Consider the following 12,501-nt stretch of genomic DNA (forward strand, 5'->3'; position numbering starts at 1 on the left):
AAGGTCTATGAAGATAACATAATTAATTGTTTAAGCAAATTATAATTGTTTAAAGTCTCTGATAATAGATTTAGACAGACTATATGTTTAAGCAAGTCAGGAAAGTGAATATTACATAATTGTTTTTTTGGTACTAAAAGTAAAGTCTGAAACAACTAAATATTACATAAAGTAAAGTCTGAAACGACTAAATATTACATAATTGTTTCTTTTGGTACTAAAAGTAAAGTTTGAAACAACTGAATATTACATAATGGATTCAAAGTGGTGTGTTCTCCTCATTCACAGTATTGTTCTCCTCATTCGCAGCATTTATGGAGAGAACGTTGAAGTTTTTGTGACGTTGTTTTTGGAGTTGATCTAAATCTGCACCCAATTGTATGATCCATTTTTTTGTTGAACATAATTTTGCAATATTTTGGATATACGGTAAATGTTCCTGTATGGTGAATAAATTTAATGTAAAATATATTTTTAATAACTTCCTATTTGAATATCTAAAATTAAAATTTTTTAAAATATAAATTGGAATTTGAATAAGTTGGTTACCTCTCCTGTATGTTCCATTAGTTCGATTGCTGTGCAACCTAGAGCTTCTTCTGCGATTTTACCGAACATGACAGCTCCTAGTCGTCCATTACCATCGTCAACTTCGATGTAAGCTCGACAGCTATATAAACAAACTATATTTTTTAGTCTGAATGATTAAGCAATAATTTAAATATAATATAAAATTGATTAAAGGAACATTTACGACGTAAAATATGAATATAAGATGTATACCGTGGTTGTGCATTACTCATGTATTTGCAATGATAACATTGAAATTTTTCATTTTGTTCATATCCAGTCCCCTTTTTACATCCAATGCAGGACATGTAGAAGAATATTTGATGGAGATCAACCACACAAATAGTTGCTTTAATCCAAAATTTTGCTTTCTGCATTAATTTTGCAACAGATATATATTTTTAGTGGTTGTAAATAATATGTAGTCTTAAGATAAGGTTAGAAATGTACCGTCATCGGCTGTAATGATTTAAGAAAACCAGCAAGATCATCAAGCTTAATTATGTCTTTCATGTCAACATTTGATGTCGATGCTGATGCTGATGCCGTTGTGTGATGTAGATTTTTTTCGACGATTTCTTCAAGCAGTGCATGGTTTAGCATTGTCCTAAATATTTTTAGAATAATTTAAAATGAATGAGAGAAATAATGGAGGAAAAGATATAGTAGGTACAAATTGTATATGTATATAATAAAGTAAGAAAGAATTACCATTGACATAATGGAGTTGCAGCAGGGATGACAGGATTTAAGGTAAATATACTTGTTGGTTGAGACGAAAGAGAGAGACCTATATTATAAAGAAAAGATATTTGTTAGTAGATAATAACATTCTATTTTTAATAAATGTTGATATTATAAGTTGTGTGATATACCATTGTATGAACCAACTTTTATACGTGTTGCGAGTAGAGTTGGCTTAGCTTCAATAATATCAGAGATTGTTCGGCATTCACCATCCACAAATCGACTCCACATAGTCAACCATATGGGCATTAGGCTGTAAATTTTAGGAGAAAATATTTAAAAGTGTAGCATGATGAAATAGTATTGAAAATAAGTTAATTAAAGAATTTATAAATATCACATATATAGTTGAGAAATCTTTTTTACCTCTGGTCGATAACATATATTTCTTGAATTTTTGTTGGCCCATGTTTTGAGGTAATTTCTCTAGGAGGTTTCATGTATATTGCGATCGCCAGAATAGCTGTCCAATTATGTAAAAAAAAAAATTGTGAAAACTGAATAAGAATATCAAGATGTACGTTAAATATATCGATGTGATATTTACCTATTTCAGTTCCAGTGTCTTTGTACTCATGCAGATTGGTGAATGGGATAATATCATATTCTGGTGGTTGTAATTCCACTTCGTTATCTTGAATGTTTTCGATGATTGTTCTTGAATTTAAGATCCACTGGTATTCATGCGCTTCAATTCTATGCCTGGGATCTAAAGGCTTAACATAAGCATTACTGATGTAGTAAGACCGGAAGATGTGCAACATGTCATTACGTAGGTCTATATCTTTGCCGAAAATTGTTGCTTGTAGTCGGTTGCCCTGCATAATATTGTATAAATGAATAGTTATTTCTATTCTATTGATTGTAAAATAGTATTTATTAAATATATATAAGATTTAATCTGAGAATATAGTTAGAATGAATCTATGTTGTAAGGGGAAAACATATTTATTTTGGATATATCATGTGAAGGAATATAATATAAATATTAAGTATATTTTTGCAAGAATGATAATGATATCAATGTGTTACCTCAGGGTCTATCAATGTCAGATTTTGATATTTTGTCGGTGAATGTTGTGCAGTACGTTTGGGAGATTTGTCTGACACAATCATCTTGATGCTCCAATTTTTTGTACTTGGAGTAATGTCTTTGATTGAGGTATAGATAGTCCGCATGTTGAAGCCTACTTATAAATGAAGAGAAAAAAAATATTAGTTTAAACAATTGAATTTAAATAAGACAATTTCAATAATAGAAAAACAAGAAGTTCTGAAAATTACATAATGGAAAAACAAATTGTATTTAATTGAGAGGTATATATTGAAATTTGATTACTTACAGAAGTTTATGATGGATATGCTAGTGTTAATAATTCTTTATAAACAATATTATTTGTTTCAGCTTCTTCACAATCTTGAGTTGATACTGGTCTTATAAGAACCTTTACTGAAGCAGAAGTCTTGGCTCTTGATAGTGCTACATAGAGTTGGCCATGACAAAATACAGGTTGAGGCAAGTATACACCAACAAAATCTAATGTCTGTCCTTGTGCTTTATTTATTGTCATTGCAAAACTTAATCTGATAGGAAATTGTGTTCTTTTGAATGGAAAACCACTATTGTCATCTGCATTTGGCAAGAAAGGAATTCTTGGTATGAAAACTCTTTTTCCGGTGTGGTGACCAACTGCAATTTCAGCATCAATGATATTTCGTTCAAAGTTGCGACAAATAAGACGTGTTCCATTGCATAAACCTTCTGAAGGATTGACATTTCTGAGTAACATGATGGGACAATTTTTTTTTAATAACAGCTCATGAGGTGGAAGTCCATTTGGTGTCAATGTATTTAAAAAATCCTCCATGATTCCTTGTTCTGATGTATCAATCGTTTCATCGAAGCTATAGTATTGTGTAACTGTACCAGGAAATCTTTGAATAAGTATTGTATTTATCTCATCGACAGAGTTGTTCTTTGGTGTCAAGATAGCTCGATTTGTCATTTCGGATAAATTTTCTGAATAGCTGCCAATATCTTGGAAGACTGCATCGATCAGATCATCTAAAGACTCCACATCATTTCTGTAAGGAATGAGCATTTCATTGGGAATTTTGATCTTATTCTCAATTGTGATTGGTGTTGTTCCATTTCCGACCTGAAGTAAATAATTTGAGAAGTTTGGATCGAATCTTGCTCGCATATTCTCACTCAACCTAATCTTAGTTAAAGTAGACCACAAATATGACGATGCTAAACTGGCATTAACTTCTTCTTGTCTTGTGCCTTTCCGAATCACAGGTAAGACTTGACGAAAATCTCCACCGAATACGATAATTTTTCCACCAAATGGTAATCTTGAATCAGTTATGTCTCGTAACATTTTATCCAATGCTTGCATACATTCTTTTCTAGACATAGGTGCTTCATCCCATATGATTAGCTTTGCAAGACGTAACAATTTGGCAAGAGCACTTTGTTTGCTTACACAACAAGTACTATTTTTGTCAAGATCTAATGGAATTTTGAAGCGTGAATGGGCTGTTCGACCTCCAGGTAAAATAGATGCAGCAACACCAGACGATGCAGTTGCAAGAGCAATTAAGTTTCTTGATCTTACTGTAGCGAGAAGTGCTTTATATAAGAATGTTTTCCCTGTTCCGCCCGGACCATCAATAAAAAATGCAGCAGATTCATTTAGAAGGACTTTCTGCAAAATTGATTCATATGCGTGTTGTTGTTCAGAATTAAGACTCATCGAAGCCATAAGATCTTCTTCTGGTATTGAAACTGCAAATTCATCATTTATTTCTCTAGCTTCAGTTTCGTTCTGATCAAAAGAGACATCATGTTCTATTAAATGAAACATGTTTATGTCTTTTCCCATCGATTCAAGTGTAGAAGAGATGCTTCGTAAGACTTTTGTCCTAATATCTGCTGATGTTGCAACACTTGTTTGGAAATCACTTGACATATCTTGTTCAAAATATTCCCAAAGTTCTCTAGGATTTGTTGGATTACAGTATACTAAAATTGTTGCAAATAGCCGTCTTAAACTGTGTGGTATTTGGTATAAGGAAGCCTCTTGCATACAATCTTGCAAACTGGTATCTCTTTGTAACAAACCATGTAATGTAGCTGCTTCACGAAAGGTTGGTGCAGTGACGTTGCCAACTGTTTTGATGTGGTCAAATGATAAAGGGCCTCTTATATGATTTAACAATATCCGTAAGTAATACCTTTCACCTTCGAATGGACTTGCTGTAACAATGCGGCCTATAACAGTTTTCTTCTTTCTTGGAGTCCATATTTTGTGTTGTTGGTTCCAAACAAAAGCTTCAGGAAATTCTTTGTACAGTAGTTTTCGTGCATTTTCATTAGTTTGATTTGTTGAAAAGAATTCAGTCAACATTGATTTTGCCGTAAAATCAGATCTCAGAATATTGTTAAGGTTGTCATGTGCATGAAAAGCTACCAGATGTTGATCTTCAAGATGTAGATGTAAACTGTAAACTGATGGATGCATTTCATTAAGAATAAAACCGTATATTCTCCACATAGCTTCTGGTGGAGCGATCCATCTGGCTGATTGAAATTGTTGGATTTCATCTATATCTTGGATGTTTTGTCCAGGAATCAAGTTGAAAGCAACACGATCATGACCTTTATAAATGTACTTATAAAGGTATTTGACTGCTTTGATTGTTGAGCAAATTTCTACATTCAAGTGACAATCAAATTTTGCGAGGAGATATGGATTATGTGGAACAACCCAACGGTTATCTAAATCTGTACCTCTGACTTTGACAGTCATTCCATTATCACAACGTTTGTACTGTGGAAAACAATCGATTCCAACGGTTGTGTTAGGTACAAAACCTTTTGGAAAGTGGTTTTTACAACTGCCATTTGCTTTCATACACACATTGTTCGGATTCAGTACTCCACAGGGGCCATGCATCATATGTCTTTTTACTGTCTTGTGCAAATGTAGATTTCTTTCTCTGTCAGGTATTTCTGCTGATACAATTTCATCAAAAGATTCTGGAGTATAGATTTTCCAATCTCTTTGTAGTATGATCAAGAAATGTGCATGTGGTAGTCCTCTTTTTTGATGTTCAATGACGTATACGTATGCTGAAACTTTCCCAAATATCTCCCGTTTGAATAATTCATCCTTCAGTTCTTCTAATTTTGCTCTAAAGATACGTGCAATCAAATCAGGACGATTTTGTGCTTCTTCTTGTGGACCCAATTCATCTAAAATTTCTTTCCAACTTGGGTTGCATGTCATGGTTAAAAAGATGTCCGGTTTTCCAAAGCGTTGGACTAAAGCCATTGCTTCCATATATCTCTTACGCATATCTCTTGGACCTCCAATAAAAGAAGAAGGCAGAATGATGCGTTTACCAACTTTAGAAGCATTGCTTTGTCCAATTGATAGACTGTCAACAATTCCTTGATATACTTCAGATCGAATCTCTTGTTGCTTATTACGAAAATAATCCAATCTTGACGTCTCAATTTTTACGTACATATCAACAACAAACTGCTGTAGTAAACGGCCCGAGAATAGTAAAATAGATTTTGTATTTTTCCTAATTTGAAGTTTGTAGCAATAGTACTCGCGACATGAGACAACCTGTTGTTTTCTGTTTTTTTTCAGCACTGTAAGATAATAAATTTAATAAATTAGAAATGTAACATTGTTATATTAGAACAATTAAAAGTTAAAAGAAGAATTATTATTTTAACCTTCTTGTTCCTTTATAAGCAGTTGTTCTGCTGATACTGATTGTTGAGGGTCGACTGATGCTCTTGTTACTTGTTGTGGTAGTCTATCACCTTTCTTTATTCTTAATATTCCTTGGTGCCAACCAGTATCACCAAAAGGAAATAACAATGGATACTGCAGTGGATCATAACAGCCAAAATAGTATTGGACTATATGACTTCCACCTGCATGATTGAATACCACAATATTTCGTCCTCTCAAATGTTCTGAATCATCATCTTCAATCCAAATAACTGCTACTTGAGAAGCTGACGGAGTGTTAAAAACACGCTGATCCAAACCCACATCTGATCTGATATGAATTTTGTGATTTTCCAAATTGGGCAGATCTCCAAGAGTTCGAAAGAATGTTGAGTATGGATTAACATGAAGAATATCCATAAGTTGAGCAACAGTTGATGAATCCAATCTTCCAATGTCATAAATACGATTGTCCAATTCATGTTCGGTATCATAAAAATATAATTGTAGATATGAAGGATGTCCATCCAAAGGAGTCAAATCATTAATATAATGATAGATTTGACCTTGAGCTCGAAATGTGTAAATACCTTTGTTCCTTCTACACAAATCTCTATCAAATTTAACTCCAAATGATGTGAAAGCAAATTTGTTATTGTATGTGCGAACATACGTAAGAAAGTTGGTTGATTCAACTGTGTTGGAAGTAAACAAATGGTAAAGTTGTTCTGGAACATCATTTGTAGTTAAAGAGATTGTTCCATCGGCACAACAAAAACCTTTTGTTTCATGTTGAAATCTTTTTGCTTCACAAAATTTACAGAATGGTACTGATGGTAAGAGAGTTGCCTCAAATGGCACTGTTTGTAATATTTTCCTATGACCAGCTGATTGTTGATGTTGATTTCCTATGGAAGAAAGATGAATCATAAAAGTGAGGTAAATGTTTAAAGTTGCTATAGTTTCAAATGGTGGTATCATTGAATGAAGTTGTATATAAGAAAGGAAAAGAAGGAAAAGAAATACGATTTAATTTTATACATCTTTCTTACCCCGAAATAGAGATTTTGTTGATGTAATTTCAACTGTGTTTATTTCCTGATAGAGTGCTCCAGAACTACCAATATTAGAGCTATAATCGAATTGTTCAACGGAGGATATATCACTGGTTCCAGCTCCGGCACGAAAAGTGCGTTGTCTTTTTGTACAATATGGCCTGACTTCTTCATTATTGTGTACGGATTCTATATGATCTCCCAACACATTTGTTTCGTCCTCAACGATTGGTTGGGAGAAAAATTGTTCTTCATGTTGAGTAGTATCATTCGTAAAATTCCTTTGTTGTAGATGTTTTTCTTTCTTTTTTTGTCGTATATGTTCTCTTTCTTCTAAAGAAAGAGTCTCATATAAATTGTTTATCTTAGAATGTTTTGTAGTACCTTGGGAATCATTTTAAACAAGAATCAAAGTTATAAGAATATCGAAGAATTAATTAATCATATAATGATAAATTTGTACTAATTTATTAATATAAGCTTACCACTTTTCATTTATATATGGAATGAAATAATTCTTCTCGATAACTGGATAAAAGAGAAACTCATAATGATGCAAATTGAAAAACCTTTTTAATCTAAGTATGTATTCCAACAGAATAAAACAACCTATTGAAAAAGATATATTTATAACATTGTTGGTTACCTTGGTAGTCTTGATAAAAGACTAAAATAACTCAGTCAACTCAGCAAATTTAACGAAGCTGTAAAAAAGAGATAATGAAAATTAGAAATAAACCACCAATAGATATAGAAAATATATAATTGTTATAGCATGAATTGCTGATGAAGAAAGTAGAAATAAAAAACTTATAGTTAAATTAAATATTTAAACAAATAAAAGGAAACAACAAATTTTGAAATTCATGAAAATGTTATATTTTGTTTGCAAGTTTTTATATATATTTTTTGTCTCAAGTTTTTGTCAAATTCTTTAATTAAATTTTTTATTTTTAATAATTTCAACATTTTAGTAATAGATTATGTATAATTATATGGGTAAAACTGTAATCAGAATAAATTATGAGGTTTTTAATTTAGATATAAATAGCAAAAGGAAATAAAATTTGCTTAGTAGTAAAATAATAGTAAAAGAAGTATAATTATATAATTATAATTTAAAAATATTTTAACAAACTTTATTATTAATATTCATAAAATTTTTATTTCATTATGTTCTTGAAGCATATTTTAAAATACAAGTTTATGCACAATATTAATTTTATTGAATGTGTACTTTATTTTATTAAATTATTTAATTAAATTTTTGATTTTTAAAAATTTCAATATTTTACTAATTGATTATGTATAATTATATGAGTAAAACTGTAAATATTGATGTAAGTATTTACATATAGAATTAAATTTGTCGGTAGAATTTCTTGTCTCAAGTTTATATATATAAAAACTTTCATTAATACCACTACTAAAATTTCATTTTTTAAAATCTAATAATTATTTAATCAGAAAGTATATCTTTATTATTTACAAACTTTATTATTAATATTCAAAAAATTTTTATTTCATTTGTTCTTGAAGAAATATAAGTTTGGGCACAATATTATTTTTATTGAATGTATACTCTATTTTATCAAATTATTTAAATAAATTTTGGATTTTTTAAAATTTCAATATTTTACTAATTGATTATGTATTTATGAAATTATTTAAATAAATTTTGGATTTTTTAAAATTTCAATATTTTACTAATTGATTATGTATAATTATATGGGTAAAACTGTAAATATTAATGTAAGTATTTACATATAGAACTAAATTTGTCGGTAGAATTTTATGAGTAATTTTATAACAATTTTTAAATTTTAATATTTTAACAAACTTTATTATTAATATTCATAAAATTTTTATTTCATTATGTTCTTGAAGCATATTTTAAAATACAAGTTTATGCACAATATTAATCTTATTGAATGTATACTTTATTTTATTAAATTATTTAAATAAATTTTTGATTTTTAAAAATTTCAATATTTTACTAATTGATTATGTATAATTATATGAGTAAAACTGTAAATATTGATGTAAGTATTTACATATAGAACTAAATTTGTCGGTAGAATTTCTTGTCTCAAGTTTATATATATAAAAACTTTCATTAATACCACTACTAAAATTTCATTTTTTAAAATCTAATAATTATTTAATCAGAAAGTATATCTTTATTATTTACAAACTTTATTATTAATATTCAAAAAATTTTTATTTCATTTGTTCTTGAAGAAATATAAGTTTGTGCACAATATTATTTTTATTGAATGTATACTCTATTTTATCAAATTATTTAAATAAATTTTGGATTTTTTGAAATTTCAATATTTTACTAATTGATTATGTATTTATGAAATTATTTAAATAAATTTTGGATTTTTTAAAATTTCAATATTTTACTAATTGATTATGTATAATTATATGGGTAAAACTGTAAATATTAATGTAAGTATTTACATATAGAACTAAATTTGTTGGTAGAATTTTTTATGAGTAATTTTATAACAATTTTTAAATTTTAATATTTTAACAAACTTTATTATTAATATTCATAAAATTTTTATTTCATTATGTTCTTGAAGCATATTTTAAAATACAAGTTTATGCACAATATTAATTTTATTGAATGTGTACTTTATTTTATTAAATTATTTAATTAAATTTTTTATTTTTAAAAATTTCAATATTTTACTAATTGATTATGTATAATTATATGAGTAAAACTGTAAATATTAATGTAAGTATTTACATATAGAACTAAATTTGTCGGTAGAATTTCTTGTCTCAAGTTTATATATATAAAAACTTTCATTAATACCACTACTAAAATTTCATTTTTTAAAATCTAATAATTATTTAATCAGAAAGTATATCTTTATTATTTACAAACTTTATTATTAATATTCAAAAAATTTTTATTTCATTTGTTCTTGAAGAAATATAAGTTTGTGCACAATATTATTTTTATTGAATGTATACTCTATTTTATCAAATTATTTAAATAAATTTTGGATTTTTTGAAATTTCAATATTTTACTAATTGATTATGTATTTATGAAATTATTTAAATAAATTTTGGATTTTTTAAAATTTCAATATTTTACTAATTGATTATGTATAATTATATGGGTAAAACTGTAAATATTAATGTAAGTATTTACATATAGAACTAAATTTGTCGGTAGAATTTTATGAGTAATTTTATAACAATTTTTAAATTTTAATTCAACTATAAATAGTAAAAGGAAAACAAATTGTTTAGTAATAAAATAATAGCAGAAGAGGTATGATTAATATTCATAAAATGTTTATTTCATTTTGTTCTTGAAGCATATTTTAAAATAGAAGTTGTAAAATTCAATCATAATATTCAATGACTCAAGGAGCATTGAAAAAATTCAGAATATTTTATTTTTATATTATTCTCACATTTTTCATTATTAAAGTAAATCTCTTTTATTTTGAAAATTCTAAAGATATTATAATGATAGAAAATCATTTAGATAAAAAGATTTTAGTTAATTAAAAATATTATAAGATTTAAATTATATTAAAAACTCTAATTATTTACACGATTTTAATTTTTTAAAATATTTAATAAAATTCTATCATTTATTTTACTGTTTAGAACTATTTATTACTGTAATTGTTTATTATTATTCACGAGTAATGTTTAGTACTGTTTATTATTGTATCACATACTACAGGACTGTTAATTACTATTTATACTGGTTAGTAGTATTTATTATAAAAAAATCTTCATTACCTTTTAACACTCTACATTTCATATTATTTTTAATTTTTATTATTTTTTTATCAAATATTTATTATATGTATAATATTTATTATAAAATTTTTATTTCATTTTGTTTTTGAAGCATATTTTAAAATATAAGTTTATGCACAATATTGATTTTATTGAATGTATACTCTATTTTATCAAATTATTTAATTAAATTTTCGATTTTTAAAAATTTTAATATTGTACTAATTGATTATGTATAATTATATGGGTAAAACTGTAAATATTGATGTAAGTATTTACATATAGAAGTAAATTTGTCGGTAGAATTTTATTAGTAATTTTATAACAATTTTTAAATTTTTTTTTTCTATAAACATGCATATGTAACTAATAAGATATAACATTTAAATATGTTGGAATAACATTTATTTTGAAATTATAATTTAATACAGCTCAAAGTTAAAACAGAATAAATATTGAATAAATGATATTAAATAAATAATTTAAAAGATTCTAAAATCGGAGAAGCAAAATAAACTATTTCAGTTATCAGTTCACAATATGAAATTAAAAAGTTAAAAGATTCATACTTTTGATATTTTTATATGAGCAGCTAGTTGTTGAGATATTTTGTTTCCACTTTCAATTTCATGGAGCTCAACCTATATAAAAAATTCAACAATATAAAATTTTAGTAAGAACAAAAGCAGAGTTGTAAAAAAAAAAAAAAAAAATTTACTATTATTTAATATTTTCAGATGGAAAATTGTAAATAATACAACATATAAATAGTTAATCATTTATTTGATTTCGGAAACAATTTATTTTGAAAGCAGTTTCTCTCTCTCCTACGCGATTCCGGAGCTCGGCTCCTCTCCTCCAGCGAAGCCCGTTGCCGGCGAGCGCCGGCCATCATCACCGCCTACACCGGCGTGTTCCCCCCACGCCGATGAGCATCCCCGGCACCACCAATGTTCCTCACGCGCAGCCATGCTTCTCCTCCGTGGAAAGAGAACCGAAATGGGTTTCTCCCATTTATGTGGTTTTCTGCCGCCGTACGCGGCCACCGAAGGGCACGACCACCACAGAGGAGTCCCCCTCAAGGTGGCGATCATCCCACCCACCTTCGAAGGCCGCCACGCGCAGCCCTCCGTCTCCCCCACGGAAACCGAACGAAAATGGGTTTCACCCATTTGTTTGATTTCGCGCCGCCGTACGTCGCCACCGAAGCTCACGGCCACCACCGAGGAGTTCCCCTCAAGGCGGCGACCATCGCACCCACCTTCGGAGTCCCCCACGCGCAGCCCTTCGTCTCCCTCCGTCTCCCCCACTCAAAGGCACACGGACAAACAGAAAAATATATTGGAGAATCAGAAAAGGGAAAAACAAAGTTAGAGGTGAAATAGAAGTGAACGGCGTACCAACGGCGAGAAGAAATCTCAGGAGCACGGAAAAATTTTTTCTTCGAGTTGAGTTTGGGAATTGTTCTGTAAATGTGAATTGTGTGTAGATTAGATGAGATATTTCATCTCTTATATGTGAATATTAGATATTTTACTTAGATATTTTTAGTCTGTAAACGGTGCTAACCGAACGAAGAGGAAGAGGAAGGGAAACA

General features: G+C 28.8%; 1 protein-coding gene across 1 annotated transcript; it reads right to left on the bottom strand.

The window, feature by feature from the left end:
- Window positions 1-2,943: 2,943 nt before the first annotated feature.
- LOC118347928 lies at window positions 2,944-5,132 on the bottom strand. Its single transcript, XM_035688281.1, has 2 exons — window positions 3,133-5,132; window positions 2,944-3,007 (listed from the first exon to the last, which is right to left on the bottom strand). The coding sequence occupies exons 1-2, from the start codon at window positions 5,130-5,132 to the stop codon at window positions 2,944-2,946; spliced, it is 2,064 nt and encodes a 687-aa protein (XP_035544174.1).
- Window positions 5,133-12,501: the final 7,369 nt, after the last annotated feature.

The sequence above is a fragment of the Juglans regia genome, chromosome 3, assembly GCF_001411555.2.
Source record: "Juglans regia cultivar Chandler chromosome 3, Walnut 2.0, whole genome shotgun sequence".
NCBI lineage: Eukaryota > Viridiplantae > Streptophyta > Magnoliopsida > Fagales > Juglandaceae > Juglans > Juglans regia.

Coding starts and splice junctions, on each gene's coding strand:
- LOC118347928 (XM_035688281.1), bottom strand. CDS start 5,132: ATGACTGTCAAAGTCAGAGGTACAGATTTAGATAACCGTTGGGTTGTT. Junction 3,008..3,132: donor GGACTTCCACCTCATGAGCT/GTTATTAAAAAA, acceptor CTGAAATTGCAG/TTGGTCACCACACCGGAAAA.